We start from the raw sequence: 16,088 nt of genomic DNA on the forward strand, positions 1-16,088 counted from the left end.
GTGATTGTGAAGGAGGAATCCACAGACTGTGTGGCTGCTCTAAGAAAACGAAACGAATGAATCAAAAGAAACAGGGCTTTTAATTTTAAAGCTTAAGAGACTTGTGAAATGTGGGACTGTTGAAATAGCTGATAAGTTTGGAAAGGAAATAGACTGTGGCCGACAAGGGGAGGGAGATGGATAAAAAAGATCAAGTATTCTGAGTTTGAACATGACATTTTATTATAGGACAATACATGGCTTGATATACAACGCGCTGAAACTCTTCATGGAGATGAACCAAAAGCTATTTGATGACTGCACCCAACAGTTTAAAGCAGAGAAGCTGAAGTAAGTTGCTCCTTTCAAAATTTACTCTTCCAAGGATTTTTTTCTTGATCGCAAATAAACCTCTCCCATTGGTTTGTCCTGAAAGTTAGTCTTCACTTGAAAGCAAAATCAATCCCTTCATCCTTGGAAAGCAAATAAAACTGTGTTATGATAACTTATTCTCAAAGAACACATGTTCACAGTTAGCTATTCACTGTTACGCTTTTAGTTTAATCATCTTTGCAAAAAGTGCATATAGCCAAGAATTTAACTTTCAGAATTTTTGCTTTTCTCAGGGGACACTTAAAGGCTGTAATGTATAGTAATTTTTCATGTTTATAAGGCAGGAATTTGAATTATATCCTGTAAGGTTTATATGAGAGAGCAAGAATCTTCATCTCAACACAGCTTTATGTTGTGATTTGATGATCTCCGTAAAGGCGGGCGTTCTCTGGAATCTAGCACCTGCCTCCTTCTCAAAATCAGGGCCCTGCCCCCATGCTTTGAGGACTTCAGAGCACACATCTGTACAGGGACAGGCTAAGTGACAAGGCCCTCTGTCCCTAGGCTGTGCTAATAATAACCTGATTAATTAGTTATCAAAATCACATCTTCAGAGCCAAGTATGGACTGTGGCCAGATTTTATTCTTTGCTTGTCGCTTGAAGCTGGCTAAGGTAGATAAACTTTGGGCGAATATAATTCAGATTACAGTATGTATATATAAAACCAACTGTTATTCTTTAGAAAAATGTAAGTGTCCACATATGCTAGACCTGTTTTAGGTTCTGGAAACACAGCAGTGAATAAAACAAACTCTTGAATCCTTGCCCTTATGGGGTTTGTATTCTGGGTAGTGGGGAAAGAGAGAGACAGTGACATACAAATGAGTGAGGTATAGTGTGTGAGGGACGATGAGAAATAAGGCAGGGAAGAGGCATAGGGAGACATGCCAATGGTTTCTTTAAACTGAACCTTCGAGCCACCTGGTCCGTTCTTACCTCAGCTGACCCTACTGCTCAGATATGAGATATGTGAACGTCAAGGCTTTTCTGATGGCCAGTTCTCTTTCATAGAATATCATGACAGGGACCGTAAAGATCATGTAGCACACTTTTTGGATTTGAAAAAAAAAGTTGGGTCCAGGTTAAGTGATTTACTGACAGTCATGTGATTCATTAGCCGTGGAATCCCACAAGAACCCAGATCTCCTGGCTCTCGAAACTGTTCCTTTTTAATGTCAGTGTTGGGGCACTGGCTCTTTTCACCACAGTTCCTTTAAGCTGTGGTATAGTCTGACTTTTCGTGGATTTGTAAGCTTCTCATCAGAATAATATAGGTCTTGTGCGGAAGCAACCAAGCAGGGTAATGATAGAGACGTAAAATGTACTTGTTTAAGTGTTTTTAAGAACTTAAATTCTTAGACATGTTAAAAGTGTAGCATATTTATTTTTTTTAATCTTTTCCTCCACATCTTGGTTGTTTTTTTCATTTCGTTTTTCATGTTACGTTTGTTGTGAGCCCCACTGTGAAGGATGTGGAATAAGACCAGAAAGTGACAGAGGAAAAATAGGCAGTCGTGTTGCAGCCACGTCAGTGTCCCCTTAATGTTTTCTTGAATTTGATTCGTCTATCTAATACCAACGACATTTTACTGTTTTTCAGAGAGAAGCTAAAAATGAAGGAACGAGAAGAAGCATGGGTTAAAATAGAAAATCTAGCCAAAGCAAACCCCCAGGTACTAAAAAAGAGAGTAACATGAAAACATCTAGGGTTTTACTTGAATGTTTTTGTAAGATAGGAATGTGGCTTCATCGTGGGGGGGGAGGGAAATCGATTTCGCTAACATTGTGTATGAAAATATCTGCAATAAAAATACTTTGCAACTTTTGTAGAAGTACTTATTTTGCCCCACAAAGTTTTTACCACAGAATTGACATTTTTTTCCTCTGCTTTTTAAATAAGATGTGAATCTTATGTGAATATACTGTGGTAAAAAAAACGCCAGGATACAACCTGTTTTGGGCCAAGATTGTAATTTGCTTTTTCTCTTAAATGTCATAGATGCTGTTAGCTCAAATGATATTTCCCTTTCGTTCCAATATCAAATTAATTCTAAAAGAAAAGAAATTAGATGTGAAATAGATTAAGTGTGGAGTTGATGTCCTGTTTCCTAAAGTTAGGTTTCTGTAGGCTCAGCCTTTAATCGTTAAAAATTGACTGACTTCTGCCACATTAGCAACTAACCCTTTCTCCTGCCCTAGCCAGGAGGCGCCAGTGTGCCTGGCAGGTGGGCACCGATGGCGTGTCTTCCAGAGCTGCCCGCAGTTGAAGCAGTGTCCTCCGTAGCGCTAACCTTGGGTTGACTCCCAGGGCGGCCGCGGTCTGGGGTTTTGAGTGGTGGTCTTTTGGTGTTCTGTCCGCTGGTCCAAATGATTGGAACACTGTCCTTGCAGACCTTCTGACTCTGTGTGTGCCTGTCTGATCTGCAGTGCCACTGACCGAAAATCGTGTGTGTGTCTTTGCCACACTGAGTTCTCAGGCTTTCCCCAGCTCCCCAGAAAAGATTTTACTTCATGAGGAGTACTGCTCAGCTACCCCTAAAATCCTGAAAGTTTCAGTAAGGTGAACTAGATTATAAGCAATCTTTTTCCTTTGGTGAGAGGTGTGCATAGATAATTATCTAAGTTCATATGTAGGTTTTTTAATCTCTCTGACATTTAATAAAAAGTGATACATGAATACAAAGTTAGAAGTGTACATTTTACCTACATAATAACATATTGATTTGTATTCCCTTATGATAAAACTACAATCAAGAGACTTAAACTGTAGGAAAATTGAATGATATTCTTAAGTGTATGTCCTCGATTCCACCTAAAACAAGTAACCAGAGTTTTTCTAACAATATTTATCCATGTTCTTACATAGAAATGCTATTTTAAGATTACTGTGAAACACTGTAGTGCTTCCTTTAGGGGGATAATCTATGGGTATCTACTTTAAAGAATAGAATTTATTTTGAAGGTAAGGTTAAGATACTGGCGTTCATTGTAGAGCACAGTAACACCCTCAGTCTGGGGCAGGTTTAGGTGGTGGGCCCTGCTCTGCTCTGCCAGCCCCACGCAAAGGGCAGTCAGACAGTGGTCCCAGTTAGGATTGTCAAGGACCTGTCACACACACCCGACATCAACACCCTTGAAAAACATAGAAAATATATACAACTCAGGGGGTCAGATTTTATTTATTTTACCTAGAATATAGAAGTAACCTCATGAAAAATTGCATGAAGCTTTTACATTACAAATGGAGACGAGCTGGCTGATTGTATTAACACACGTGGCCTGGTTACCCTGCCGTGCTGTTCTGAAATATGTGTTCTCATTTCCCTTTCTCTGAGCTTTTCCTGAGTTTTCTTACATTGCATTTTTACTCCTGTGGCTGCTCTCTTTGTGTCTCGGTAACAGTGTGAACGGGGTGGGTTTGCCTGTGCTTGCCTGAGTTGTGCTGGCAAAACCTCTAACGCCTTGGATCTGAGCGCTGTCCTGGCTCCTCATCTCTGTGTTGAAACCATCTGTGACTCAGCCCTGGCCAGTCCTGTCTGCATGCTCAGGCCATGGCGTGGTGTCTCTGAGATGGAAAATACTTCATGGGCTAGTGTCTCAGGCTGGAAAGTAGGACCTCAGTACTTGCTTTTTATTCTCTTGAGAGAAAATCTTCTAAGTTCTAATCACTGCTTGCCGTTTACAACAACAACAACAAAAAGTAAACAATCTTATGAATAATACAATTTATTTATTTCTGTAAGGAAAATAGTTGGGTTTTTGAAGCTTGGTTCTCCATCTCAAATCTGCCTTTTTGAGAATTGATTCAATAGCTTCCTTTTTTAAGGTGAATTACTGATAATTCACTGTCTGTTCACTGACGTGCACCCAGAAGTGTTCCTGATGCTTACCTTTGTTTTTTCACAAACTAAGCATTCCATCTACTCAAGGACCTGACAGCACGTCCCCGGTTAGGGCTGCTAGGGTTTGGGAAGGCTGATGCCTTCAGAATTGTCAGTTGTGTTTGATTTAGCAGCTGTGGCAGCTTCATTGGGATTTTGTTTCCTGTCATACGTGATTTAATTTTTTTAAATCATGAAATATTGAAGATTGCTAACATAAATGTGTTTTTCCTAATCCACCAAAAGAGGCCCTATAACGTTTTACTCCTTACTCCTCCCTGGCGTTCTTGGGCATCGTGTGAAATGAAGACAAGCACCCCAGTGCGTGTTAGGTGTGGCTCTGGCTCCGTGTTTCCGACCCTCTGCTATGACCCAGCCAGTGCCGGGGGCGGCCCAGGGCCCGGGGTCTGGCTGGGTGCTTTGCCTTTGAGAGATGAGCTTCTGTGGGGAAAACGTTCCTTCCTTCTGCCTAGTATGAACTTCAGCCTCGACAGAGGTTTTTATCCCCCGTAAGAATCCTCTCCTGCCAGTACCTGCTACGTGGCAGTGGTTTTGCCGTGAACATGGTGTAGCATCCTCGTTCACTCTCTTCTCTGCCCTGAGCCCCAGCGAGGAGTCAGAGCCCCACACTGCTCTAAGCACGAGCCGTTGCGGCTTTGTGGAAAGCACTCTGTTTTCCTCTCGGAGGAGCCAGAAGCTGAAGTGTTGGTTAAGTAACAACCCTGCAGCACCCCATGCGTGTCGCAGTTATCTGTGCTTCCATCTGTCCCTCCCGGCCCATGAGCCCCTGGAGGACGAGGCGCTGTGCCATCTCCCCATCTCCCTGCACCCGGCAGGCAGATGCTTCACTGGGCAGATGGATGCCAGCTGTGTGTCCCGAATCATGGAACTTTCCTGGGATACAAAGATGAGAACAAGACGCAGCCCCCAGCTTCAAGGAGCTTCCAATCCGTGAAGGGAGCCATATGGAAGCAAAGAATTCAGTTCAGATGGTCAGATGGTGACACACACTTGAGTGAGATGCGAGAGATGCTGGCGAGAGGCCTGGCTCATGCCTTTAAAGAGAGACACACTGTGGATCTGGGGTAGCCACAGTAGAGAGGGCACCGTGGACCTCAGCCTAGCAAGAGGGCTGGGCCCTTGGAGGCGGGGCTGCCTCTTAGAGTCTCTACTGAGGGGGCCTTCACCAGTCTGACTTCAGGGGAGGGGCTCAAGGTGGAGAGAGAAGAGTGGGGCACAGGTGGAATATCAGCTCTGGAGGAAGGGCTGGCTGTGGTCTGCATCAGGGACAGAGCTAGAGAGGGAGCAGGAGAAGTGTGGATTTTATCCCCAAAAATGTGTGCAGGTGTCAAAGTGTCATAAAGAGCAGAGGGCCTAGTCAGACTTAGGTTTCAGAAGCGCTCTCTGGCAGCAACATGGCCGGTGTACTGGAAGGGGCCTAGCTCTTATGGAAATGTGTGGATGGTGGCGGGTTGGGGTGGTGGGATCGGCAGGCAGCGGGCACTAAGGGGACCTGGGTGCCTGTTGGTGTTGAAAGGAGGAAATGGAGCCAAGGATGCGGCTCTGGCGAGTGAGCAGCCGGTTTGCGAGGATGGTGTCTGAGGGATGTGGACGGCCCAGAGCTGAAGACAGAGGCCAGGCGAGGAGGCGTGGAAGCCGTGGTGAACAAGGAGCTGTCGAGGGCACAGGCTGGTGGGATCCCACAGGAGGTGTGAGGGAGGACAGAGACTGTTGTCCGAGGGATGGGCAGAGGGAAGAGGAACCAGGAGAGGGCAGTGTTGCAGAGGCCAGGGAGGGTGCAGTTTCAGGGGTGATCGTGTTCAATCCGTCATGCTATGGAGCAGTCCAGGAGAATAAAAACCAAAAAACGGTTAGCAACCAAGAGGTTTCACGGGAGAAGTGAGAGCCGAGAGCAGGTGGTGATGCGCTGAGGGGTGGGGAGGAGAAGGGGGCGCTGAGAGTTGAGCCGCTCTTCCCGGAAGCTCGCCTGGCTGGGAGGGCGGTGGTGAGTGAGGCGGGAGGGCAGGGTCCCCAGCCCAGCAGAGGGGTTCGCTGCCGCAGGAGAGCCCACTGAGGCAGAAGGGAGGACGCAAGTGGAGGTGGATGGGTCAGTTGGCAGAGTGGAGATGTGAGGCGAGACTGCAGGGTTAGTCCCAGCTCCCCTTCCTGGCCCTGGGGCCTCAGGCGGTTCTCAACCTCTCCCCCGTCCCCCCCATTCCCCCGTCCATTGAATGGGATCGTGGGGCGCACTTCACAGGTTTGTCACAAGGTGTGAAGTATGTGGAACAGCACCCGGCTCCCAGCAGAGACACACAGACATTTCTCCCTTCCCCCTGTCCTCACCCCCACAGAGAACGTGGACACCAAACACTAACAGCAGTCAGACTGTTCCTGCACCTTGGCTAATTTAACCATCACCACACCCTCTGAAGTGACCCTGTCCCCGTGTCACACTCACAGACACAGAAAGGGAGAGGCCAGTGACTGGAAACACATTTGCAGCTCACTCCAGAGCCTGGCTTGCCCACGGAGAAAGGAGTCCCAGGGCCGCCCCGTAGGGAACGGGAGAGGGAGCCCAAGCCCATGAGAGGCATGTGGGGGGGGCCAGGGGGACCCCGCTGACACAGCAGATCCTGGACTTGCTGGCATACCAGTCCTTCCCAGCAGTGCCAGCCACGAGGTTGCAGAGAGAAAATGTGAGCTGTTGGACGAATCCAGGCTGTGTAGTTTGAGTAGAGAGCAAAGTCGCTGAGGGTGTGGATAAAAGGATATAACCAATAATGGGGTTTTAAGTAAGTGAGGAAAATTCTAAGAAAATGAGATAAAGGAGCAAGTGGTCCTGGCCGCCGCTGCTGCCAGGAAATGTGCGAGGACGGGGAAGAGCCGCAGGCAAGCAGGCTGCAGAGGGGGAGGTTAGAGTTGACAGGCTCAGCGGCAGACAGTTCCAGTGACCAGCGGCAGGCATGCCCATGGCGTTGCTCATGTGGAGTCACGACGCCAAAGGATACAGGCATGTCGCCCAGCGGGCCATCAGGCCCCGAAAGGCCGGGGAGATTCTGGAAGGGATCACCACAGCCTGGTCTGCTCTCCCCACCTGGGCGCCGCCTGGACTGTAGACTAAACAGCATTCTGGTTTCAGAAGACTGCAGGGCCCACGGCTGCAAGTGTGGACCAGTTTAGTGCCCATCTAATGGGCTGCGTCAGGAGAGGGCCCTGGGGGAGGGCGTCGTGGGAAGCTGTGCCCCTGGCCAGGAGTTCAGACCTGAGCGCTAACAGAGAGTGACTCCGCGCTTTGCATTGCAGTACACAGTGTATAGTCAGCCGAGCACCGTGAGCGTTCCGGTTGCAATGGAGACAGATGGGCCTTTATTTGAAGATGTGCAGATGCTGAGAAAGACAGTGAACGAAGAGGCTCGCCAGGTAAAAGTGCGCAGGGCTCAGCTGGGTGCACTTGTTACAGATTTGCTTAAGAAATGTGTCATTTCATTGGGCACTGTGCTATACATCAGTGCCTTCTGTGTAAGCCAAAGTTCAAAACTAAATTTTGGTAATCTTATAGGAAACGTTTTATCTATACATCTTCGTGATCAAATTAGTACAAACAATTTTTAAGGGTAAAGTATGTGCGTGAGATTTGTTTATCTTAACAGTAATATCCCACTCAACAATAATATCCCAACTCTTAACTATCCTTTAAATGTTAACTTAATCAAAAAATCAAAAGCTTCGCAATAATGTCTTACTGCTCTCTTTCCCCTGTACATCCCTCTGACTTCTGCTCTGGTGCAGAGGCGTCCCCTCTTAGTCTCCAAAGCAGTAAGCACCAGCCCCCTGGGCCCAGGACACTAGGATGGAGCCCTTGTTTTCACCTCGACAGCAGAACTTGGCTGCCTTGCAGGGCCTGTCTTAGGGCCAGGGCTCTGGGGGAACTCCCGTGGGCAGGGGGCTCTGTCAGGACCCCCTCACTTAACACCCATGCTGGAGTGGGTTTGTGTCCACTGTGGTGGAAATACAAACTTAGATCACCACTGATCCAAAGACAGCCTCTTAGTACTGAAGTGGGGATTTATACAGTTGAGGCTTTAAAGAGGGTCACGTACTAAGTCCTGCCTGTGTATGAGGAGCCTTTCGATTGCTGTGTTTCTCTGCACTTGCCTCCCTGTTATCAATTCATGCAAACTAACTGGATTTGGGGACATTGGCCTCTCTGACTTTGAAACTTTACTCCCCTTCGGCCAGTGTAAGACTTCCTGAGGACATCCAGCGCTAAAATTCTAAAATGTAAGAAGTTAGAGTAGCTGAAATTATGCTGTTTACTGGGTGCCGACAGTTTATAAATGCTACTGTCATTCGGAGCTCAAAGAGAAGGTTTGTTTTTTTTTTTAATCTATTTGCTTTTAATTCAAGTGAATTATATTCCCCACCTGATCAGACAGGGTCAGGCATTACCAAGAGCACAGGATCTAGGCCGTCTAGACGGCTCTGTCCAGCACGGCAGCCACAAGCCACACGTGGCTGCTGAGCACTGGACATGTGGCCGTCGGCACTGAGCTGTGCTGTCACTCTAAACACAGGACTTCCCAGGCTTAATAGGAAGAAAAGAACATCGAAACGTCTCATTGCTAATTTTTTATTATTGATTATATGTTGAAATAATATTTTGGGTATGCTGGGTTAAGTAAATATTAAAATTAATTTCACCTGTTGCTTTTTGCTTTTTTAATGTGGCTACTAGAAAATTTGGGATTACATTCGTGGCAGGCGTGTTTTGATTGGACAGCACTGGTCTAGACTCGTTGTTCATAGCACTGCTGAGGGAAAGCACCTGTGCTGACCACGTTCCTGCCTCCTCTTGCCCAGCTAGTTCCTAGCTGTAGGTTAAGACAAAAAGCAGGAGAATGCATGCTTCTATCAGCTCATCAAAACTTGAAAATACAATGGGAAAACTCAGTATACTCCTAGCAAACATCACTAACTCATTTTTTACTTAATCCAGTTGGATTCCATAATTTCCTCACAATTAATATTCTTAGCAATGAATAAATTTAATAAAAAACATGCAAATCCTTATGTTTGTTTCTAAAAATCTACTTTTTAATTTTTTTTTTAACTTGGAAAGGAATTTGAGGTCACCTTTTGATGACCATTTTGATTCTACGGCTTCAAGTGTGCTAAAGACATGAGAGCGAGCCTCGTCACCTGCAGACAGTCAGAGGAGACCAGACTCAGTGGCCTTTCTCCCAGTGAACCTGCCTGGGAATTTGTCACCACATGTTAGTTTTTAAGGCTCTTAGGCCATACAAAGTCGAAAAGGAAATTGGTGCTTTACAAGCCAATTCTTATACATTAAATATTTTAGGGTTAGAGGATTTTTCTTTTTGGTACATCCTTTGACTTGATAATTAAAGCTAGGAAAAGAATAAACTCTGCCCAAAATGTGATGAACATATTACATAATTATGTAGTTTATGGACGTGTTTATGATTTAGGGCCATTCTGTAGGAGATCAAAAACTTGATCAAGAATGCAAACACCAAAATAGCATTCTCATCTTGAGTAAAACTGCCTTTGAAAGTCGGCTCTTGTGTATGTGTGGTAGCCAGTGCCAAGAAAACCTCCCAATTGGTTCATCTCTCCACTGGCCCATGGAAAAGGGCGTGTCTCCTTCCCAGGAGGACTACCTACACATGTAATGGGAAGGAGTCAATCTCCAGTCACCTACTGGTTTATTCTAAATAACAGATTTGTAGACAGGACATTTCCTGGAAAGCTTTCAGCATGTTTGCTTGCAAGTTTGTTTTCATGACTCTTGAAATTAGGTTATATAACTGAGTTTTCTGTGTAATTGACATTCTTACAAAAATTATTCCCCCACTCTTGCCTTTAGATTTCTCCAGTCACATTCCTGGGTCAGAAGACTCAGTGCCGTTAAGATATCAGTTCTCCCCAGATTAACCCAGTCTCAATCAGAATCCCAGCAGGCTTTTATTTTTTTAATGACAAGCTGATTTCTAAAATTCATATGGAAATACAAAGGACCTAGAATAGCCAAAACAACTCCAAAAATAAAATAAAATTGGAAGACTAACACTACCCAATTTCAAGACTTACTGTAGACTTCAGTGGATCAATTGAATTTCTCCCCCTCAAATCTCAACCTGTCTCAATGAAGATATTTATAATGCAGTCTCTTAGGTATAATATTTAATATGACAGACTCTTAATTTGAACATGTTTGGAGTCACATTCCTGAAATTCTCAAAAACACTGTTGTAAATACAAAGAGAAGATACCGAGATGCAGGAAAATTTTATGTGCATGGTTTGGGGACCAAACTGACATAAAAAGTTACAGCTAAAAATTAAACTTTGAATATTTTCAATGCCCTTTTAATTTTATTTTCAGCTAATTTTATTTTTCCAAAATAATTCCACATTTCTTTAAAATAATTTGAATGTTGGCTCAGGACAGGACGCATGTGAGAGGTAAATGGTAGTATTGCAGAAGCAGAGGGGAGGGAAGACACTAATGCTAGTGGAACACGGTTGGAATTTTCTGGAGAAATTCAACTCTATATTTACCTGTCAGAACCATAATTTGGATTTCTTTTGAGAAACTTGTATAACCCCATATAGAACATCCAAAGAAAACTAGTATATTTCATGTGAATGACATTTATATCAGAGACGTTTAAAATGTTTACAATTCTCATTTTTAACAGTCGGTCGGGAGAAAAGCAGTGTCAACCTTGCAAATAAGGAAGGTATAGAAAGACGAAAGGTGGAAAGTGAAGGTATTCATTACTCAATATGTAGAGTATATTTAAGGCTTTTGTATTTAGGAAAAGAATCGACAAGTCAGTGTGTGGTGTGTGTACATGAAGTATTTTCCCATTTTTCCCTGTCATCCCAGCTTGTGATGGTGAAGACAAAGAAATCTGGTCCCTTAAGAAAATTTGATTAGTTCTGTCCTGAATTAAGTAGTAAAAACATGCACAATTTTGTATGAGCAACCCCTGGTGTTCATTTACCACCTATTGCATAAATTTAGCCTTTTAGATCTGCCGTTGTGCTGCAAAACAGAGGCCGTTTCTTTCTGGCTTGCGTCCCCTCAGCAGAGAGTCTCAGGTCCCCGCATTCCATCTGTCTCGTCCATTCCGCCCGTGGCCGGCATATTCACTGGCACGTCCCCTCCACTAAGTGTTACTCATTTAGGGTGACCGTCTGCATGATGTCTCATCCTTTCCTGCCTCCTGTTTTTCTGATTTTTCTCCCTTGTAGTTTGTGAGATTATTCTCTGCTTTACCCCCCAGTTTAAAATGCCTACACAGAAAGGCCTAGATGAGTCCATCACACCTTCTGTCCTGTCAGAAGCTCTGGGGCCATGTTTGTCTTCCCAATTTGCATTTATTGGTTCCAGCTCCAAGGTTTTTACTGTTGCCTTTTTCTATTAAAACGTTTCTTTTTGGAATGCCTGTTTCAGCAGGGATTAAATATTTCAAGTATATAAAAGTCTTGGTTCTGTTTTGCTTCGCTTTGCTTTATTTTACAGCTCAGCATGGAATGGACATAAAATTCAGGGTAGAGTTTCCCTCTGAAATTCTTGTGGGTTGAAGGCAAACACACTCCACAATCAAAAGCCCTCCTGCGGGACTGTGACTGACGGTCCCGGGGACTTGTGGCCTCACAGCCTCCCCATGAGGGTGATTCTCCTGCAGCCATCATACGCGTGTTTCCAGGGGGGAAATCAAAATTCCTGCCTTTACCATGAATGAATATTAATATTCAAATAACATTTCTAGATATAATCCTAAGTGATGTCACACAATATTTTCTAAACCTTGATATTTTTGCTGTTTTTATAGACAAATTTGCAAAGAACCCTAAGAAGTATTTAGCTCTGCAAAAATGTGAACTTTTCATGTATGAATTCTACAGATTCTTGAACTTTTCATTAAAGCAAGAAAAGTGTACTTTACGTACTATACTGAAGTTAGGTAACTGGGAACTGTGAGAAGTTGTCACCGTTATGTTCTTTTTGTTAAATGATTGACTTAAAACACATCTTTTCTGGTAGATGTTCATTCACCACCACAGAAGTCACTTATTCTCTTTAAATGCCATCTTCTTTTGATGGAGACACTGAACAGAAAGGAAGACTTGGTTCTGGTTCCAGTTTCCAAATGAGAAGTCTTCTGGTAGAGACAGTGTGGTCAGATGATTTCCAGGGCTCGCTGTTTCGTGTCAGAAGTGCTGGTATGAATGCGATGCCCTGCTTCAAAATGGAATAACTTATTTAACTGTTATTCATGGAAATGGACGCTTTTGGTGTGTAAACTCCCCAGATGAGGCCCCCTTTCTTGGCAAACACAATTCTCTAAATCTCCGTGCAAAAAAGAGATTCATTTAATTGGGATTTTTTATTTTAAGTAAAACCAAAATTTCCTAAACTTTAGGAAGAAAATGGGATGAAGAAGGGAGTCTTTTATTTCTTACCCTCAATATTAGGAAATTTTATGTAAATAATTAAATACCATTTTTCTAAGTTCTAAAGGGGATTTTTCCCCTACATGACCCATTTAATACCTCCTACTTTATCTTTTTTCAAATTTGATAGAAGTTTTAGACCTTTTATTGACTTAAAATCCAGTTTAAATATATTTGTCACTCATTCTTTTTATTTACCTCCAAAGGAAATTTCGACTTTCTGAACTGCTTCTCTAATAAGCATAGCCATAAGATGGCTTTGGTAACATTTTATGAAATAGGAGGGTTTTACTATTTATTGGATTTGCTAAAACTGGTGCATTTGCAAAATAGATGTACTGAATACTCGGTACAAAACTACACATTTTAGAAGACCAAAATGCCAATATTATGCACACAGTCCTTCACATGAGTCATTAGATATTTTTAGTAGACAAGTCATTTTTGGTTAATTACCATGAAAAGAAATATCATGCCTCTTTGTGCCTTAGAATTCTTGGGGAAGCCTTAGAATGTGTGTGCTGCACATCTGACTCTCAACTGTGCTTTGACTTACAATGCAGAAGTGAGCTCACTCTTCAGATAGCTTAGTTTGTAGCCAACGCCACTGCATTTTTAATTCCAGGCCCAGAAAGATCTGAAGAAGGACCGGCCCCTCGTGCGTCGCAAGTCTGAGCTGCCTCAGGACCTCCACACCAAGAGCGCCTTGGAGGCTCACTGCCGAGCCGACGAGCTGGTCTCCCAGGACGGGCGCTAGCCCCTGAGGACCGCGGCAGGCTGGGGATGCCACTTCTTTTCTGGATTCTGTAGAAAATACATACTTTTTGTGCCATACAAATCAGTTACACTCAAAGTCAGAGCTTTCTTCGACCCCGTTCTGTAGGCAATAACGTACTGCCGCCTCAGCTCGAGAGTAGGAGTTCAAACAATGGTGACTTCTCAGATCCGTGTGCAGAGCCGGGGCCGCTGACGGTGTCCCCACCACGTCGTCGTGACCCCGGCACAGCCCCAGATAAGACTCTTGCCCAGAATCAGAGCTAAGGAAAGCACCCTGGTCATCCTCTTCACGTTCTACCCAAATGGAATTCGTGATCATTCAGAATAGGTGGTTCTATGATACTATCAATGTTTTTCAAATCAAAGGAACACTTTGAAAAAGTATTACATATTTTTTAAGACTTTACAGCCTTCGAAATTGTTTCCATGTGATTGTTACGCCAGCAGTTTTTGGGTTTTTTGGGGTTTTTTTTTAGTCTCACTGAAATGGTTCTTTGCTTTCTTGTTCTGACACAGCTGACTGGGAAAAGTGACGTGGAGTCCTCAGCCGCTGGCTCTCCTGAGGTGTTCCTTTACTTTGAGGAGCGACATGTGCCCCACGTCCCACTTCTCTTGTGTTCCTAAAGCCATATTTCCAAGTCTGTGGTCCAGCGCCAGGACTCCAGGAATAAGCTCACAGGAGAAATTTATTTTAAAAAGAGGTTTCTCTATCTATCTTGAGTGGAATTGGAATTTTAAAATGACGCATTCAGTTTTTTTGTTTGCAGAATGTTTTTTCTCTACTCATTGTTGCCCTTTAACAAGGCTCTTGAATTAATAAAATTGTAATCTCTAAGAATTCCACCTTTTGTAGAAAGTGAGAATGAGGTCATTTTGATTAGGTCAGTTCTTGGCTAATGCAGGCTGCAGCTGCCTTTGGGCAGAACGTGACAGAAATAACACTGTATGTGCTGGGCACAGCCGTGACGTGCTCTGCTTGCTGTCACGTGGTGCTCAGGGCTCAGAGGGAGCAGCAGTGAGGAGGCTCCACATGGATCTTTCTGGTGGTAAAGCGCACATGTAAACACCTCCTGAGGGAAATGCAGTGTCTGAGTTTCATCGGTCTTCAAATGCTGCTATATATCTCACAGACTCCTTGCATGTGGTGAACTTTTTGTTTTCGATGGAATAGCACGAGGAGAAAAAAAATCTTTAAACTTAGTGCTTTGTCTATTCTTTATTTCTCTCAGGGTGGCCAGTATTTTGACTTATTTATCCTGCTTGAAAGCTATTGAGACGTGTACTGCTATTCTAAACAAGTGGTTCTAGTTTCTTTTGTCTCTGGCATAAGATTATATAACAATGTTAAATGTCTCAATGCATAAAAGATAAAACGTGGCTTCTTTTAGGATCTGTTTTTTAATTGAGGTCTTGGGTGTCCATGAAAACGTGAAGAGCAGCAGACCTCGTTCCCTGTGTGGCTGTGGGGGCCTGTCCCCATTGCTTTCACTTAAACCCACTGACAATGTTTATTTCCTGTGTCAGAGGAAAATCTTTTGTGGGGAGGGGACTTCTTGTGTTAAGAGCAAGTACTGAATTCAAGGATTGCCCCAGCTGAAAGTGGAAAAGCCCACTTTGTGAGAAGAAACATTTCCTGAGAAACTTGACGAGTATCTATCCATTTTACCATTATGAAATTTATAATTTAAAAAAGTTTAGATGCCTTCTTCTTTTGAGGGAAAAAGGGTGCTTTTTATTGTATAAAGCAGCGTCTTATGTATTTTGATATACCATTGTTTGAACTTCCGTCTTTAGCTGATAGATTCTCAAATATCCTTGATTTTGGACGTTCGGTATGTTTGTGACAGAGGCGTCTGGGAAGACTCTCTTTTGCCCTAGGGAAAAAGCAAAATATCAATGTTTGGGTGATTGTGTACAGCTCAACGTACAAGAACATCTTTTTGTCTAGGTTTTATTTCTGCTCTTTATTGAAGACAAACATTCACCAAAAAGGGACAAAAAAAAAGTTTTGAGAGAAACTAATTTTCTTTGACAAGAGTATTATTTAGTATTTTGGCCTATTAAAGTTTTCCTAGTTAGTACTCAGATTCCCTGTGCTAATTGTTCAACTTATATATTATTATATAGATGCACTGTTTATTCTGTACCAAACTGATTTCAGAAGTACTACACTGAAAATAAACTGGTGACTGTTTTTCTTCATAAAGTTCTGCGTTTGGCATCTTCACTCTTTCCAAAATGTATCCGTACATCAGAAATGTCACTATTCTGAGTGTCTTTTTAGTGTGGCTTTAGTATGGCTTCCTTTTAATATTGTACATACATTGTATCTTTGTTTTATGGTAATAAGTAATAAAAATGTAGACTTCATATTTTGTACAAAATGTCCTATGTACAGAATAAAAAAGTTCATAGAAACAGCAAAAATAGGTAAGTGGCACAATTATTTTTCTTTAGAAAATATCTGTAACTTTATGCTTTAGTGAAATGTTAAGTACCTACATATTTTTTAACATTTTGTAATTCAAAACTTTTTTGTTTTGACATTGTTTATGAAGAGAAACTTCATAC

The 16,088-nt window shown here is 43.1% G+C and overlaps 1 protein-coding gene across 9 annotated transcripts in view; it reads left to right on the plus strand.

The window, feature by feature from the left end:
- Positions 1–15,887, plus strand: part of PPP2R5C (protein phosphatase 2 regulatory subunit B'gamma) — a 146,449-nt gene extending 130,562 nt beyond the window's left edge. For 2 of the 9 annotated variants that reach the window (XM_058567714.1, XM_058567721.1), the window contains 4 exons: positions 229–330; positions 1,974–2,046; positions 7,558–7,674; positions 13,366–14,126. In XM_058567714.1, coding sequence (XP_058423697.1) covers positions 229–330; positions 1,974–2,046; positions 7,558–7,674; positions 13,366–13,497 — 424 coding nt within the window. In that variant the 3' untranslated portion in view covers positions 13,498–14,126. Of the gene's footprint in view, positions 1–228; positions 331–1,973; positions 2,199–7,557; positions 7,675–9,373; positions 9,410–10,975; positions 11,039–13,365 lie in introns of those variants that run through there. The other 7 variants (XM_058567719.1, XM_058567722.1, XM_058567715.1 and 4 more) reach the window with 6 other exon arrangements.
- The last annotated feature ends 201 nt before the right edge of the window (positions 15,888–16,088 follow it).

This window comes from Diceros bicornis, chromosome 24, assembly GCF_020826845.1.
Source record: "Diceros bicornis minor isolate mBicDic1 chromosome 24, mDicBic1.mat.cur, whole genome shotgun sequence".
In the NCBI taxonomy this organism is placed as follows: Eukaryota; Metazoa; Chordata; class Mammalia; order Perissodactyla; family Rhinocerotidae; genus Diceros; species Diceros bicornis.